Here is an 18,525-nt window from a genome sequence, read left to right on the forward strand (position 1 = left end):
TAACATTTCTTAATTTACTTAATGATCATCCTTCAAATGGGTACAGGAACAAGTGAAGGGGATTTTCTATTCTGCATCTGATTCTCAGTAATAAGAAAGAACCAACTGATGGGGTAGAAATGATGGGAATTATGGGCTAAGTGACCTCTCTATGATAAGAGTTTATGATGGAAGAGAGAAAAGCTAGGCATAATTTGGTGTGTACCATGTATTTGGGGAGAATGGATTTCAAAGGATTCAGAAAAAAGATAGCTAGGGTTTACAGAGACCAAAATTCCACAGTAGAAGTCAGTCCAAGAAAAGTTCTAAAAAAATTCTAAGGATACTAAGAGAAACAATTCCAATAAAAAGGAAAAGGTGAAGGTGTTCACAGAATAGAACCTGATATGGATACAAAAGGAAACTCACCAACCAACTTAAATTTTAAAAAGAAATGTATCAAAGATAGAGGCAACAGTATGTGACAGAGGATGAATATACAAAAATGTGGCACAATCATGTAAGAATAATGTAAAAATGTTAAAGATCATTCTGAGCTGATGCTGATGAAGAAAGCTAAAGATAAAAATATATCTTATACAGAGAAGGGGATAAGATAATAACAGTATATGATATAGATATTAGGGAAAAGAGGATGGGATAAGATGATAATTACATATTTGTATACACACACACACATACACTTGTTTTCTTTGTTAGGATAATATCTTTGAACTGGATAGGAGACAAATAGTTTAAACAAAATATACGTGGGGAAATAGTAAGAGAGCACAGACCTGCCCTTAATGTCTTAATGAGTTCAAGTTATTTAAATCTTCAGGCACTGAAAGAACTGGCAAATTAGATTGCTGACCCATTCTCAGTGACCTCTGAAAGACTGTAGAGATGGCATACAATTAGAAACAGAGGTGATGCCTATCAATTGGGGAATGGCTAATCAAATTATGGTATATATGATGTGATAGAATACTACTGTGCTGTAAGAAATGATGAAAGGGATAGTTTCAGAAAAACTCAGGAAGACTTAAGGAAGACTTATATGAACTGATAGAAAGTGAAGTGAACAGAACCAGAAGAACAATTTAGACAGAAATAGCAGTATTATAAAGAAATCAATTGTGAAAGACTTAGTTAACTCTGATAAATACAATGACCCACCACAATTCCAAAGGACTCATAATGAAAAATGCTATCTGCCTCCAGATAGAGACCTGATGGATTCAGAGTTCAGAATAACACATTTTTTTTCTTGTTTTTCCTCTCCAGAAAATGGCTAATACAGAAATTTATTTTACGTGATTCTATATTTGTAAATTGGTTTTGTATTTCATGTCTCCTCAATGCATGAGGGAGTGGGGGGAGAGAGAGAATATGGAAACTAAAAATAAAATAAAATTGAATTTTTTTAAGAAAGAAAGATTATGGAGAACAGAAGGGGCATTACAAAACTGGAGAAGGGCAAATGTTCTAATTTTTTTTAAAAGGGAAGAGAATATAGTGTGTAAACTATACCAGTAGTATTGATTGTAATATTCATGGAAAAATTAGATAATGCATGATTAAAAGGATAGTTGGTAAAATATCTAGAAAAGGAGGTGCCGACTACAAAGGGCAAGAATAGATTCCTCAAAACACATTATGCCAGACAAATCTCACTTACTTTGTCAGGCTACTAGGTTAGCTGATCAGAAAAATCTGTAGATAAAGTTGGCCTAAATTTTAACAAGGCATTTGACAATATTTCTCCTGTTATATTGGTGAAAAGTATGGGGAGATATGTACTAGGAGATGATAAGATTGCATTCAGAATTGGCTGAATGGGGCTGGACCCAAAGAATAGTCCTCAATGGTTTAATGTCAACTGGTTCCTAGTTCAGCATCTCAGGTATCTGTCCTTGGTTGATATGGTGATGTTCACTGTTTTTATTTGTAGACATTACAAAGATAAGAGGGATAGTTAATGTAATGGATGACAGTATCTAAAAAGATTGTTACAGGACAGAACATTGGGCTGAATCTAATAAATGAAATCTAATATGAATAAATGTAAAAATCTTACGAGTTAAAAAAACCAATTTCAGAAGTATAAAACGGGAGATATGAGTTAGCAATTCTTTTGAAAATTTTAATGGCTTTTCATGGACTGCAAACTTAATATTTGTCAACAGTGTGATATGGCAACCAAAAAAGGTAATACAAGCTTAGCTTGTAATAAGAAAGGTACAGTGTCCTGGACTAGTGCTCTCTCTCCTAAAACTACATCTGGGGAACTGTGTTCAGTTATGGATATCATATTTTAGGAAGGACAGCTGTAAGTTAGCAAGTGTCCAAAATAGGGCTGCCCCACCTGGTTTCAACTCCACAGAACAAAATGCCTCTCCTAGGATAAGCTCATCACTTCTAAACTCACCACCATACATCAAACGCTAGCTTAATTGACACCATCTCCCCCACCTTAGCCTCTGGTTGGAGGGCAAAGTACCAAACTCCTCCCAACCTGTTCCTTTATAGAGGAGGCCAGAAAGTAGACTCAACTCACTCTACTTTGCATCAGCTGAGCTGCCTGGTTTCAACTCCTGGGAATAAGATGCACCTGTGCTGGGTATCCCCTGGCATGTCTTCCCTTTTCCTGCCTCCTTTCATGTATTGTCTCCTCCATCAGAATGTAAACTAGGGGCTTTCCTTCTTACTAACTGTATCCTGCTACATAGTAGACACTTAATTAATGTTATTGGATTGGAAGTGTCCAAAATAGGGCAAACAGAATGGTCCTGGGCCTTCAAATCATACTATATACTAACTAGTTGAAGGAAATGAAGATATTTATCCTAGGAAAGGGAAAATGTGGCTGGGGCAAGAGGCATGATAACTGTCTTCAAATATTTTCAAGGATATCATGTGAAAAAGCAACTTTAGTGTTTCTGCCTGCCAACAGAGGACAGAAGGAGGAGCAATGGCTGGGAACTGCAGAGAAACACACTGAAGCTTGACAGGAGGAAGAACCTTTTAATCAATAAAACTATTCAAAAGTGTAATGTGCCCCTCTTGGGGTGTCCCTCACTGTCAGTCTTCAAGAAAAGGTTGAGGATCATTTGTCAGGCAGGTTGTGAAAGGGATTCTTATTCAGGTATGGGTTGGTCTACATTGCCTTTGGGGTTTCTACTTTTGACTCTAAGATACTTGGAGGGAGGGACTGAGGGAGAGAATGAATATTTATTAAGTGCCTGCTATGTGCCAGGCACTGTGTTGAACCTTTACAGATATTATCTCATTTGATACTTGATGCCTTCCTTTATAATAACAAATATTAAGTCATCACTTGACTTTGAAGCCCATTCATCAGATACTTAATGACTCACTGGCCAATTACAAAAAGGCTTTGTATTCAAAAGAAGAAATAGAGATCCTGAAACTACCCTGACAACTATAAAAACTTGAAAATAATCACCACCATCCCTTTTGGATTTTTGTGCACATTTTCCCAAACCCATTGGGGAAGCTTTCAAAATGCTGAGCTTAGTTTCTCTCTTTGTGTTCTAATATTTTGCAGGTGCACTGTGGATAGTGGTGCATGGGCCAGTTATCTCAGATAGATATACTATACTAATGATACCAGAGCAGTATGTCCAATCATTGTGTGGCCTAATTAGTTTCAAATAGAGAAAAATATGATTCCATTATCTCAGGCTCAGCATCCCTAATACCAGTCTGTGATCTCAGAATCAGAGAATTCTAAAGTTGGAAGGGACTCTAAAAATCATTTAAACCTTCCATCTTACAGGTGAGGGCACTGTGGTTCAAAGGAGGCTAAGTGACTTGTTTAAAGTCACAGAGCCAGTTATGTTCTTACAAGGGATGGGCATTGTACAAAATATGGAATGAGCAAGGTAAATCTATCAGTAGAAGGGGGACAAACAATATTGCCTTAGCAGCATCATTTCATGTGAACCATTACTTGCTGAAGTTACATGAACATTCTTTCTTTGTCTAGGTCTATATTTAGTACAACCCAACTAACCGTGTATAAGTCTCGGATGTATCAGAGTAGGATTTTTGGCCTGAAAAAAAGCCATTTAAAATATTTCATCTGATAAGATATCTATGATGCATTTTGTAATTCTTGAGAGAAACTAGTCATATCTACATAGCCTTAGCTAGGAGAGTAGACAGACTGACCTCAGGTTCAGTAGCACCACAGGGTTGTTGTACCTTGAAAGCATGGTTGTTGTAGAAGCGGTCATCTACCTTAGCCCCCCATTCTGCTGGATCAAAATTGGTTTCTGAAAAAAAAATGAAGAATTATTGTGGGCTCATCCAAATAAACTCAGAATACAGCAAAAGCAAACTCTTTTTGACAAATTAGTTCTTTTACTGCTAGCCAAAAACACATTGGCATAGTGCCTAGTGCAAGAGGTGGTATTTGTTCATAGTGATAATAATAATAGTTAGCATTTATATGGGGCTTTAAGTTTTGCAAAACACTTTTTAGTATATTATCTCTTTTGATCTGAGACAGGTACTATTATTAACCCCACTTTACAGATAAGCAAAATGAGGTGGAGGGGGATTAAGGTGACTCTTCCAGAGTCACATAGCTAGTATGTATCTGAGGCAGGATTTGAATACAGGTCTACCTAAGTATATAACACACTTGCTACTAACACCACATTTGGCTACTTTACTGTGCCACCCAATATTATCATAGTGGGGAGATAATAATTTTACATAGTGGGGGAAAAATGGGGCAGGAGATAAAATGAGATAAGGAGAAAAATGAAAAAGAAAGAAGATCAATACAGAGAAGCTAATTGGGTTAATGCCTAAAGAGAAGAGAGATGTAGCTATGGAGCTTTCCATATTGCTTCAGCTAAAACTTTTATTTAGAGGGAAAGATACCTGAGATGGCTCTCTGGGGATCTTGGTATTTAATATTATCATTAAATTTCTATTAAGTTTCCATGAATTTCTATATGACAGATAAAAATAGTTTAGAGGACTTAAGTAATTTATATTGCAAATTATATGTAAAAATTACTATTATTACATTGCAAGTGTTGTGGGAGGCAGTGCTGACATAGTGAGTGGTCAGCTGGCCTCAAAGCCAATAAGAGCTGGATTCAAATCCTGCTTCCTACACATACTGGTTATATGAGTGACTCTGAGCAAATCACCTACTCGCTCAATAATTCCCCAGGGAATTCTCTAAGTGTTATCTACACTGGTAGAGGGAATTTCCTCATAGACACTCTATACTAATGAAATCACATGGTCAGTCCAAAAGACATGCAAAGAAATGGACGTAAGCATATAATATCCTCTAATAATTACCTCACAACACATGATAGCCCTAAAAATACTTTTTTCAGAGGGATTAGGAGTGCTTTTTTTTTTTTAATGTAACATGGCAAGGAGAAGGTTGGGGATAGGAAGAGATGAAAGTAAGAGATAAAAGAAAGAGAAGGGGCGTAAAAAGAAAGTAGGTCAGATTTGGAATCAGTTAAATCTGTTAGATCAGTCATTTTTGACCATTTAGTTCTCTTTTTATTTTATTCTTTAGGAGGCTCTCTTTTATCTGGAAAGCACTTATCTTTTTACTCCCTTTTAAAAAAAATGATAATTTTTTTTCAAGCACATGGAAAGGCCTAGACAATTTATATTTGGTGGACAAGGGGCTTTTATTAGTCCACTTAAGCCCTATTCTGATGATAGCACGGTGAGGAGGTGACCCTTGGTTCTGAAATTCCTTGTCAGTAAAGCATAAAGCTCCAGTCTAACTAAATTCAAAGAAGCATATCACCACAGTGTGATGGTCACCAGGTGATGATTTCTTTTCAGTCATATTGACTCATGAAACAGTCTATTAAGAGCTAGAGGGACTGTGATCTGCATCAGCAGAATCTGGAAGTATTTAAGAAGTATTAGTTGGAACACTAGTACCTAGAGACCATTAATCTGAGATTGCTTTAATTATTGTGATCTGGAAACAGTGACTTAATATTTGTATAATGGAAGGTTAATGAGTTCTAAAATCACAAAATGAATCAGTTTTTGCATTGCTTTAACTTGCAAAATTAATGTTGTATTAACATAATTAAGTTACAGCTCATAACACTTCACAATCTTACCCCAAAGTCTAGGATTTCACTTTTTTTTTCTCTAGAGAATATATCAAAGTGTTGAAAGGCAGTTAAATCTCTGTTAAGTCATGACCTAATCATAATAATTAGATGTTGAAATAAATCATCAGTGATGTACAGAAAAAAATGGGCTGGGGCAGAGGCTCCTAACAATGCTGGGAAAGGGCAAAAAATTGACCTATGTTGAGTGTGGGAAGTATGCTACTTGAATTATACCAGTCTCAGAGAAAGTATTCTCTCCTTCTCTATAAAATGAACAAGACCCATATGAAACATATGAGTTTTTCTAGTCACCTTATCCCATTGTTGAACAGGTGTCACTAAGGATATTAATTGGTGTAGCTTAAAAAGAAAGCTTGTCTCAGTCAGGATTAGGCTTTAGTATAACTTTTGGCTTCTGCCAATCAGTCTTGGGTGGTGGTGGTGTTTGGTTGTTTTTCTCAGCAAAGATGCTGAAGTGGTTTGCTATTTCCTTCTCCAGCTTATTTTTTTTTTGGGGGGGTGGCTAGGCAAGGGGGTTAAGTGACTTGCCTAGGGTCACACAGCTAGTAAGTATTACTTATCTGAGGTCACATTTGAACTTAGGTCCTCCTGAATCCAGGGCCAGTGCTCTATCCACTGCGCCACCTAGCTGCCCCCTCCAGCTTATTTTACAAATGAGGAACTGAGGCAAACTTATTTAAGTAACTTGCCCAGAGTCTTACACAGCTCTTAAGTGTCTGAGACCAGATTTAAACTCAGGAAGATGAGCCTTCCTGACTTCAGGCCTAGTGCTATCCACTTTGCCACTTAGTTGCCTGTTTTGATTACTTGCAGTCTTGGGTACATGATCCTATTAAATGGCTTATAACTTGGGAGACTTCTGAAGGTAGAAGTGAAATTAGTTTGCTTGCCTGTTTTCTCAACTAGTCACTGGCTGAAAAGGCAGATTCCCTATCTCTGGGCAGGAATAAGGCCTTGAGAATGTGAGGTAATGGGGTGGGGGGGAGAGGGCACAATGGGGAACTGAACAAAATAGCTGCCATTATAGAGCTGGGCAGTTTCCTTTTCAAAGCAAAGTAATCATTTTTGGTATGGGACTATTCAAAATAACCCTAGGAAAGCACAATTATGCACCATTTAATTTAACCGTGTAGGATTCTCTCTTACAGAACACTCTTCTTTTAAGTGAGAAATATTTAGATATGTTATGGAGTTAAAGGAATATCTTTCATGGAGATTTTTCAGAACAGGACAGACAGCCAATGATTTAGCCAGACTGCTTGAAAACCAACGAGCAGATTCAATGTGGAGGAGATCCTGTCTTGCTAAATAAGTCCTTGAAAGGTCAATTATGAAGAAGCAAAAGAAACAGGTTAGAATTAGTAAAATGGAATACAATGAAACCATGGAAGAAACAAATCTCTTCTACTGGAAGGACACCTGCCTAAAAGGCACATATTTTTGACTACTGTATCAAGTACCAAAAACTTATATTTGAATGTCACCCATCAAAAAGACTTATCCATAGTTTTCCTTAAGCAAATTTCACTGAAAATCAAATATTTTTTAACTTTAAAAAAAATTTAAAAGGCCTATTTTATGCTTACTCTCTCTTTTTTCTAGTAGGTTTTCAAAATATGCTGCTGCAAAAGCTGGAATATTGTCTGGCTGCTCCCTCAGAATCTCCCGTGTCAGCCCTTCGAGAAGATTCCCAAATCCTTGTGGAATTTGGCAGTGGGTATTGGAGAATGGAATCGACATCTCTTTGGAAGGAACTGCCTATTATACACAGAGATTATTAAAGAGTACTGACTTTAACCTCCATTTCTGGACTTCATTTGGACAATTAAAATCCTAAAGTAAATGATTTCTGACAGACAAATACTTCTTCACTTCAATTTTTCTTTTCTGGTGAGACAATTGGGGTTGAGTGACTTGCCCAGGGTCAGCTAGGAAGTGTCAAGTATCTGACACCGAATTTGAACTAAGGTCCTCCTGACTCCAAGGCTGGAGCTTTATCACTGTGCCACCAAGCTGCCCCTTCAACTTTTCTTGAGCACAATCTCAGACTCATCTATACTTTCAAAGAGTTGTAGGCTTTCTTTGGATAGTAAGGGAACACTGCAAAGGAAGACCCATTTAGTGGGCCAAATCCTTTATTTCCACAACAAATATGTAGATAATTTGATGTAAATCCTTTTTAAACTCTGTATTTTAATTTTTTGGGGTTTACATGGAAAAAAATAATACCAGATACTTCCTTACTTCCCAGAGATGTTTGTGTTAAGGTAAACCATTAGTTAGGTTAATTAAATATTATGATTATAGAGTGCCCCTCAAATAAAAACCTTTAGGAAAATTTTGCTCAAGAACTAGTACAAACTTAGAGGCCCTCCATCATATCAAGGCCCAAGTGATGAAAGAGCCTCAAATTCAATCTTTACCTCATCTATTTCTGCACAGGGGGGTCATGTCACTCCCTAGATGTGCTAAGCTGCCATTCCTGAGGGTGAAACAAAGTCCTTAAATCTCAGAGGTTTTGGAGTTCTTATGTTTGTTGGCTTTGTCTTGCCCAGTTCTCCTCCTATCTTGCAGCAAAAGTTTACACCAGCTTTAAGAGAGGGTGAATCTCCAGGGTGGGTCTTAGAGGGTGGCGAGACCACTTAAGGTCTTGCTCCCTTAGGTGGGTTGGATAGGAGAAGGGGAGCCGTGGCGGGGAGGGAGGGTCCGGCTGGGTAGAAGGGCTGCGGCCACGGAGAATGGGAAGTAGGGTGTGATCAGGCCCCAAGGGGAAGGGGGTGTGGCGGAGGGAAGAGGGAAGTTTGGATCACTTTTAAGAGAGTTGCTCCAGGTGAGATCTCGGGCCAGGCTGGGAGATAGGCTGTGGGGGCCGGAGGAGCGAGAGGGACGGCCCCTGGACCTAGGGGGCGAGCCGGCGGCGACCCTCTCCGGGGCAGGCTTTCCCGGGGGACTGGGAGTCGCTACTGGGGAGATCTCCGATTCTCGGGGAGCAGGCCATTCTGGGTCGCAGGGTCTAAGAAGCGAGGTCAGTCGCCTTGAGGGTTCCGGGTAGCTTGCCGAAAGGGAGAAGGCGGAAGGGGAAAAAGGCGGCCAACAGTCGCGGAGACTGAGTAGACGGGCTGCCGTCCTTACCTCTCCTTTCTCTGGCTGCCGGTGCCAATGGTTCCTGTTGTTTCTTCTCGTTGCCGGGTAACCGTTTTCTCTGCAGTTTCCCTGTCTACGGCGGCCGAACAGAGCAAAAAGCTTAGCTTCGTTTTACTGGCGGAGCCTCCAGCGGCTTCATGTACTGAAGATGAAAGAGGCTGGGGTGGGGCTGGGCCCCGCCCTCATCTAAGCCCCGCCCCAGCCAAGCTCACGGTCTCCGCCCCGAGCCTTACACTGTCCCCGCCCCCAACCTGAAGACCATAGCCTGGGTGTCTAGAAACTATGATGATGACCTCTACCCTGCGGGCGCTGCTATTGTTGCCGTTGTTCCTGGGGGCCAGCGGGGGCGGCGGAGCAGGTGAGGTGGGGGCCGGGCTGCGGTTTGGCCTCAACCGGCTTCCGCAGGCTGCTCTCTAGGTCCGGAAGGCCTTTCCACAGCCTTGGCCTGAAGAGGCCTGTGAGGACGAGCCTGGGCAGCGTCTGGGGCCCGGGAGGAGAGGCTGGTGAAGGCAACATTTCCACCTGCGTTTTTTCTTTTTTGGGTAGTAGTGGACCCCTGACCACTGCATTTCAAGGGTTCGTAGTAACTAGGTAAAGCTTTGCCCTCCCTCCATCTGGAGTGATTTTGTCTCTCCAAGCCTCTGAGGGGAGAGGAAGGGTTACTGGCTCACAAATACAAGCCTGTCTGTCACGAGCTCAGAACATCCAGGCACACACGTGACTTTTGGCCCAGATGCAGATATATAAACAAGGTAGATAACCTGTATAATTGGGGAGCTTGAAAGGAGCAGCAAGTCACTCTGGGCTTGACTCCTGGTCATATCCTGCGGTTAAATCCCTTCCTATTTATGAGTAGGATGGGTACTGAGTCACATCCACGGACCACCCAATCTCTCTGCTTTGGGAGCAGTGCAAAGGCATCTGGAACTAAAGATCATGGGAAAAGGGCATTCCCCTAATAAAGGGACTGATTATAACAACTCTACCCCTCATCTTTTTCTCATCTCAGATAGCAAACTCAGGCCTCTTACTTGGCATCTGTCTTCATTTTTCTCTCCGTTATCTCTGTCATTACATGTTACCTTCTCTTTTTTATCTTCTCCCATGTAACTTTCCGTTCTTCCTCAGCCCAGTTGAAGATACTTAGCACTTCTTTCTTTCCACTGCCAACCCCACAAGAAAAGAAGGAAAAAACTTGTAGAAGTTGATAATGATGTAAATGTTAGGGAGGGCTTTTTTGAGTATATGCATTTGATAATATAAAAAAGCCCTGTTGTAAGAATGTCTTCATATTTCTGCCCAGATGCTAGGTAATCAAACAGGCATCAATCAACAAACATTTATTAGGTACCTACTGAGTGCCAGGGACTTCTGCACTTGCTGGGGATGTGAATGTAAACAAACACTCCATACTCTCAGAGAGCTTATATTCTTTCAGGGAAGACAACATATAATATAAGAATAGATAGAATAAGTGTGTATGACAAAGTAGATAGAGACGAGGCAGTTAGGGAGGTAGAACACTAAGTTTGGGGCACAAGATAAACTTTGTATAGAAGGTGACACTTGAGCTGTGTCTTAAAGGAAGTGAGGGATTCTCTGATGCAGAGGAGAGAGAGTAGAAAGTACATTCTACATATGGGAGACAGCTGGTACAAAGGTGGGGAAATAGGAGAGTGAATGCTATGTAAAGATCCCCCGTGGTGGAGGAGTAGGGGGGTAGGGATTAGGTGTTCCTGGCCTAACAAGGACAAACGATCCTTTCACCAACTGTGAATGGGAAAACAGTATCTGATACATCTTAACCTCATTTGAGATGTGTGTGTTAAGGATGATGTCAACTCTCTAGGTTAATTGATTATTACAAAGAGCAAAGAAGGCAGCTTGGTTAGATCTTAGATTCTGAGAAGGGAAGTAATATATAATCTACAAAGAGGTGGGGGCCAGGTTTTGAAGGGCTTTAAATGGTGCAATAGGGAATCATGGGAGTTGATTGAATAGGGGAGGGACATGGTCAGATAGGCATTTTAGGAAAATCATTTTGGCAGATGTGTAGAGGATGGATTGGAGTAGGGAGGGATGCAAGGCAGAGAGAGACTAATTAAATAGAAGGTCATTACCATAGTATAGGCAAAAGGTGATGAAGGTCTGAACTAGGCTGGTGGCTGTGTGAGTAGAGAGAAAGGGAGTTGGATTCTCCAGAGGTGGGGAGGTTGAAATGGCAAGATTTGGCAACTGACTATATGTGGGATGAGGACCAGTGAGGAATCAAAGATAACTCCCTGGTTATATATATTATGGTGGTACATTCAACAGAAAGCAGGGAAAGTTTGATAGAGGAGTAGGTTTGGGGGAAGCCAATGAATTTTATTTCAGATATGTTGAGTGTGAGGTGTCCAGGAGGCATCCATTTTAAAATGTCTAATAGACTGTGTGCAGGACTGAAACTCTGGAGAGATACTTGGGCTGGATATATAGACCTGTGATTCATCTGCATGGAGGCCATAATTAAGAGTCCTGTTATGTTGCAAGGTGAGAGGCAATGTGGTGTAATGGATAGAAGGCTAGCTTTGATGTTTGTTAGGACAGCCTGGGTTCAAGCTCTTCCTCTGACACATACCAGTTAATGAGAACCCTGGGCAAGCCAACTAAATTTTTAGTGCATCTGATAACTTTCTAGCTTCTAAGGTGCTGAATAGCTGTAGATGTGCATTGATAGTTTCCTAACTTGGAATTCACAGGTCTGCAAAAAAAAAAATGTGCAAGGCACTCTGGGATACAAAGGAAGAAAGGCTAGGGATACGAAGAAGTTAAAAAAATAAAGGAAATAGCCACGGTAATGTTCAACCATACACTTTTGTCATTATCATTTTTAGAATCTGAGCTCCTTGAGGTCAAGGAATGCTGTCTCCTTTATTTACCTCAGGATATAAAGAGTGTGGTGCCCTAGAGAAAAGCAGTGAACTGGAAAAAGTCCTATGACCTGAGTTTCTTTCTTTTCCATGACCTATGGGGTTTGTGACCTCAGGCAAGTCACATTCTCTGGGCCTCAATTTTCTCATTTGTCAAATGAAAGGTAGATAATCTTTAAAGTTCTCCTTTGCTCTATGAATTTTATGATTCCCAGATCTATTGCAGAGTTGTGCATGATGATTGTGCTCAAAAAAGTTTGTTGATGATGATGGATTGGGTTGGAAAGCTCTTCCCTGCCTCTATGTTACAATTTGCTCACATTTCTTTGCTGAGGTCCTTCTTTGGGCTTATACATAGCAAGCATTCTTTTGCATTTCATCTCCCCCAAATTCACTCCTTTTCTCCCCATCTAACTCCTCTGCTCCTGGTTATCATTTCTGTTCAGTATGAAGCACCTACCCAAGACAAGGCCCTCCCACACATATGCCTTACTTTTGGCAAACTGCCTATATGGTTATGCAATCTCTGGGATGTTGCATTCTGTTCTTGGTGCATTTTGCTAACTATCCCTAGCCCAGCAGCCCTGTAGAATTAGGTTGGTTCATTATAAATAGGAGAGGTCTTAATGACTGGGCTTTTGCTCAGAGTGGTTGTCCACTGAGAGTATGTGGGTGACTCCTTTGCCTGTGGTGCCGTAATAGGTATCATCTAAGGAACTTTGCAAGATTATTTGTAGAAGGAAAATTTCATCTTCATTAATTCTGATCTCCTTTCCTGTCTATTGTTTGTCTTTAGATCACAAAATATCAATATCTTTATTCTCACTTAATGATTAGAATGTGACAACATACTATTTTTAGATACATTTTGATGGACGTGTTACTGAGACAATTTAGATAATAAGCTTGTTATTAATAAAACACTTCAATATAGGCTCAGTGTTAAAAAATATAAACTGTCTTGTTAAAGTGAGTTTTTGTTTCGGTCTTGTTAGTGAATCTCTGGGACAGACTCTACATTTTCAACTGCACTCCTTTTTGTCCTTTTGCCAATTTAAGTTTCTGAAATAGGTGAATTTATACTAAGGATTTCTTATTTTTCATGCTGACTTTATCTTTGCTTTAGTCTCTCTATGTTCACTGTTAAGATAACAGGAGCATCTGTACTTAAGATAGTCTATCTGGCAGACATCTATAAATGCTTAAGAGTAGTCACTTCAGTACTCCCAGCATGTCAGCATGTCACAGTGAATTGTTTGAGGAAACTCAGCATTGGTAGAAGGATGAGCCAACATGGAAAAGAGAAAAACCAGAAGAAAGGAACAAATTGGATAAACGTATACTTCTTTAGTTTGCTAATTCAGTATTTATTAAGCTTAGAAATTTTGCTTGGTGTTGTGAAGAATTAAAACAATGAATAAAACATTGGCTTCTGACGTCTAGGAGCTTCCAATTTAGACTCAGTCATTGGGGGTGTCAGAAACCTTAGATAATGTAGGAGAAATTAGGAGAAGGCAGTGATTCACTTATAAATTCCCATTTGTAAGTATGTAACAGGAAATTATTAGTGGTAGGAAAAAGAGAGGCAATCCTTCAGGATTGAAGCATAGAGAGTAAGGGGGTAAGCAAGATATGAACTGCATGGAATGAAGGTAGGATGGCTGTGGGCTCTTTGAGAATTCAACATTGCTCATCTGTACTTGCTGTATAATGTTGACGCATATTCTGGTTAGGCTGTTTACTTGTTAGGAGGAATAAGTATGAGACTGTGGGATTAAATATACTATATTCCATTCAAAGCCTTTTACATAAAGACTATGTGTTGTTTATCTGCTTATTCAGGTTGTAATATTTCTAATGGAACTGTTCTGCCTTGTAGGTGTTAATTTTCGTTTTGCTTCCTACATTGGTGATCACATGGTGTTACAGAAAGAACCAGCTGGAGCTGTGGTCTGGGGTTATGGTGAAGTTGGAGGCATTGTGATGGTGACTCTGCACCAAGCTCAGGAAACCATCATGAAAAAGATAGCCTATGTGAAAGGTAAGGCAACCCATATTCAACTCAGCATCTGTCCTCTTGTGCCATCTGCTGGATTACCTGAAAATGAATGCTTGAGCTCCATTGTAAGCTGGCTTTTATGTAGGAACTGGTAGGTGCCAAAGATAGTACTGGAATTTGTGCTACAATTTTTCCCAAGGAGCATATACAAATAGACTACAAAAATAGGTTTATGAAGGAGGGGTCAGAAAACTAGAACGTGAAGAAACTCACATTTGGTGCTAAGTCAGATGAATGATTAGGAATATCATATTGTTAGTGATGCACACAAGGTAGGGCAGATGGGGCGGTTGCACCAAGTGACACAGGAGGTTAGATTATACGGGAATGTGGTAGGCCTTAATGCTTGAATGGAGTAGACTTCCTCAAGAGATCATGAGTTTCCTGTCACTGGGAGTGTTAAAAGAGAAGGTAGATAACCATTTTGGAGGAGTGTTGTAGAGGACATTCATCTATTAGACAGATTATATCAAGATTTCTTAAATTGACTCCATTCAGCCTGAAGATGTCTGTGAATAGATTTCAAGGAGTTTATAAACTTGAATGAGAAGAAAAATTACATCGTTATTTTCAGTAACCTTTGGTTTCCTATGTATTTTATTTTATGCTTTTAAAAACATTATTCTGAGAAAGGGTCTTTAGGCATTACTAGACTGCCAAAAGACACAAAAAAAGGTTAAGAAACCTTGGACTAGATCAGTGGTCCTCAAGTGGTCAGTGGACTCTTGGGAGTCTCTGAAAACTTTTCAGGGGATCTGTGAGGTCAAAACTATTTTTTGTAATAATACTAAGGCATTTTAATTTCCAAAACAGTCAATATTGGTAGATATAACCCCCCAAAATAAAAGGTCTTTAGAGGGTCCTAAGCAATTTTAAGAGTGTAAGGGGTCAGGAATAAAAGCAGTGATTTGCTTGAGCTCTCCCCCAAACCCCTCCAAATACTTATAAAAAAATGACTCTAAACAAATTCTAAAGCAGCGGAACCCACAAAAAGACAGAGTGAAACAAATTTCCAGCCAAAGACAGCCTGGATGGTTGATCAGAAAGGTCTATCACACCAGGCGGGGAGAGGAGCACAGTTTGGTATGGGCGCGCAGGCTGCAGCGGCCCTGGAGCAGGTCTCCGAGGACTGAATCTTGGGCAGCTGTGGTGGTTTCCAGACTCCTCAACCCAGGAACACCAAAGACAACTTAGAAAGTCAGTGGGAAAAGTCTGTGACTGCAGTGGTGAGAGAGGAGCACAGGATCTCAGTCCCATTCCTTGGGGCAGCGGCTGCTTCCTGAGCTTCCGGCCCACAGACTGAGGGGGAATCAAGTAGCTGATCAGAGGGGGATTGCAGGGATCTCTCTGCTGGTTAAGGATTCTCTTGCTTTGCCCGTGCTTGGATCTGGGTCACAGTTCTGGGTGGCCATCCTGGGGCTAGGAGGAGCACTGGCGTGGTGGAGCTTGTAGTGGCTGTGGAGAGGAAACCCTCCTCACAGTTCCAAGACAGAAAAGAGTGCTCATAGACCAGAGCAAAGGCCAGGAAAGGAGTAAACACCTTGCCCTTGATCATAGCACCTTGGAAGAACTGAAAATTTACAGGTCCCTAGAAGTATTTCTGAAAACAGCTGCACAAAACCCTTGAAGCTTGGGACAGTACATTCTCCACTTTGGAAACAGACTCTTACCTTAACAAAGAGTCTATAACTCAAGTAATTGGCTGAGATCATGAGCAAGCAGCGCAAAAAGAGTCAGACTATATTATCTTACTTTGATGACAAAGAAGATCAAAACATACAACCAGAAGAAGACAACGAAGCCAAAGCTCCTGCATCCAAAGCCTCCAAGAAAAATATGAATTGGTCCCAGGCAATGGAAGAGCTCAAAAAGGATTTTAAGAAGCAAGTAAGAGAAGTAGAGGAAAAACTGAGAGTGATGCTAAAGGAGACCCCAAAAAAATGCTGAAGAAAATAACACCTTAAAAAATAGCCAAACCCAAATGGCAAAAGAGGTCCAAAAAGCCAGTGAGGAGAAGCATGCCCTAAAAAGCAAAACTGGCCAAATGGAAAAGGAAGTCCAAAAGCTTACTGAAGAAAATACTTCTTAAAAATTAGAATGGAGAAATTGGAAACTAGGGACAATTTGAGAAATCAAAGCACTGTAATACTAATGCAAAGGAATGAAAAAATAGAAGAGAATGTGAAATATCTCATTGGAAAAACAACTGACCTGGAAAATAGATCCAGGAGAGAGAACTTAAAAATTATTGGACTATCTGAAAGCCATGATCAAAAAAAAAAGACCTTGACATCATCTTTCAAGAAATTATCAAGGAAAACTGCCCTGATATTTTAGAACCAGAGGGCAAAATAGAAATTGAAAGAATCCACCGATCACCTCCTGAAAGAGATCCCCAAAGGAAAATTCCTAGGAATATTGTATCCAAATTCCATTGTTCCCTGGTCAAGGAGAAGATATTGCAAGCAGCCAGAAGGAAACAATTCAAGTATTGTGGAAATACAATCAGGAGAACACAAGATTTAGCAGCTTCTACATTAAGGGTCTGGAGGGCATGGAATATAATATTCTGGAGGGCAAAGGAGATAGGACTACAACCAAGAATCAACTACCCAGGAAAACTGAGTATAATGCTTCAGGGGAAAAAATGATCATTCAGTGAAATAGGGGACTTTCAAGCATTCTTGATGAAAAGACCAGAGACGAATATAAAATTTGACCTTCAAATACAAGACTCAAGTGAAACATGGAAGAGGTAAACAGGAAAGAGAAAATTGTAAGAGACTTATTAAGGTTGAACTGTTTACATTCGTGCATGGAAAGATGATATTTGTAACTCATGAGACCTTTGTCAGTATTAGGGTAGTGGGAGGGAAAAATTATATGTATGTATAGATAGATAGATAAAGGGCACAGGGTGAGTTGAAGATGAAGGGATGATATCTGGAAAATAAAATTAAGGCATGAGAGAGAAGGAAGATACTGGGAGAAGGAGAAAGGGAGAAGTAGAATGAGGTAAAATATCTCACATGAAACACAAAAGAAACGGCTTTTACAGTGGAAGGGTAATGGGGGAAGGTGAGAGGGAATGAGTGAATCTAATTCTCATAGGATTTGGCTTAAGGAGGGAATAACATACACAGTGGGGTATGGAAATCTATCTTACCCTACAGGAAAATAAGGGGGAAGGGGACAAGAGAGCAGGGGGTTGATAGAGGGGAGGGCAGATTGGGGGAGGTGATAATCAGAAGCAAACACTTCTAAGGAGGGACAGGGTCAAAAGAGAGAGTAGAATAAATGGGGGATAGGATAGGACGAAGGGAAATATACTTAGTTTTTCACAACAGGACTACAGTGGAAGTGTTTTGCATGACTACACATCTATAACCTGTACCAAAATGCTTGCCTTTTCAAGGAGGGTGGGTGGGGAGGGAGGAAGGGAGAAAATTTGTAACGCAAAGCTTTAAAAACACATGTTTAAAAAAAAAAAAGAGTGTAAGGGGTCCTGAGACCGAAAAGTTTGAGAACCTTCTCATCTAGGTGAACCTTCTAGTACTAGGATTTCGTGATTCTTTGTGTATTTAAGTGACATAAAATAGAAAATTTTGGAGGATTGAAAAAAAGCATTAGTTATTGTTGATTTTGGACTCTGGTATCTAACTTTAGTAATAATAACTTATACTTACATAGTTCTTTAAGGTTGCAAAATGCTTTACACAAATTATCTCATCTGATACAATCACCTTATGAAGTGGGGGCTAGTACTATTCCTGTTATATAGAGGTGGAAGCTAAGGTGCAGAGAGATTAAATTACTTCTCTAGGCTACCAGGTATTGGAAGAAGTAATTTGAACTCAGGTCTGCCTGACTCCATTACTAATACTCTGTCCTTAATATCTGCTGACTCTTCACATCTTTTCAGTAAATCAAATGCTGAAAGCCATGGTACTGTATAGTTAGTAGGATGTTCTTAGAGTCAGGATGGCTTAGGTTTAAGTTCTGCTTCTAACTTATGCTTATGAGACCATGGGCAAGTCACCTTACCTTTCAGTGCCCTAAGACTATAATAATTTTCTTTTCTAAACTAAGGTTGTTTATTTTTTTTTTCCAATTTACTTCTTCCTGCACTTGTAACAAATATGCATGGTCAAGCAAAACAGATTCCCCCATTGGCCATGTCCACCTGTATATCTCATTCTAAACTCTTAGTTAATCATTTCTTTGTCTTCTGGTGCAGTTCTTTTCTGTGTCCTACCATAAATCTTCCATA

The 18,525-nt window shown here is 39.9% G+C and overlaps 2 protein-coding genes across 6 annotated transcripts in view; one reads left to right on the top strand and one right to left on the bottom strand.

Moving 5' to 3' along the window:
- The window catches only part of SPA17 (sperm autoantigenic protein 17), a 28,595-nt gene extending 19,154 nt beyond the window's left edge, over positions 1–9,441 (bottom strand). The window contains exons 1-3 of one of the 3 annotated variants that reach the window (XM_027877591.1): positions 9,273–9,441; positions 7,727–7,898; positions 4,177–4,280 (exon numbers count right to left, since the gene is read on the bottom strand). In XM_027877591.1, the coding sequence (XP_027733392.1) occupies positions 4,177–4,280; positions 7,727–7,880 (258 nt within the window). In that variant the 5' untranslated portion in view covers positions 7,881–7,898; positions 9,273–9,441. The remainder of the gene's footprint in view (positions 1–4,176; positions 4,281–7,726; positions 7,899–9,272) is intronic. The other 2 variants (XM_027877590.1, XM_027877589.1) reach the window with 2 other exon arrangements.
- Positions 9,060–18,525, top strand: part of SIAE (sialic acid acetylesterase) — a 44,479-nt gene continuing 35,013 nt past the window's right edge. For 2 of the 3 annotated variants that reach the window (XM_027877579.1, XM_027877580.1), the window contains exons 1-2: positions 9,486–9,642; positions 14,076–14,237. In XM_027877579.1, coding sequence (XP_027733380.1) covers positions 9,567–9,642; positions 14,076–14,237 — 238 coding nt within the window. In that variant the 5' untranslated portion in view covers positions 9,486–9,566. Of the gene's footprint in view, positions 9,166–9,485; positions 9,643–14,075; positions 14,238–18,525 lie in introns of those variants that run through there. The other variant, XM_027877581.1, reaches the window with a different exon arrangement.

This window comes from Vombatus ursinus, unplaced genomic scaffold (genome assembly GCF_900497805.2).
Source record: "Vombatus ursinus unplaced genomic scaffold, bare-nosed wombat genome assembly UNPS02014813.1, whole genome shotgun sequence".
Lineage (NCBI taxonomy): Eukaryota > Metazoa > Chordata > Mammalia > Diprotodontia > Vombatidae > Vombatus > Vombatus ursinus.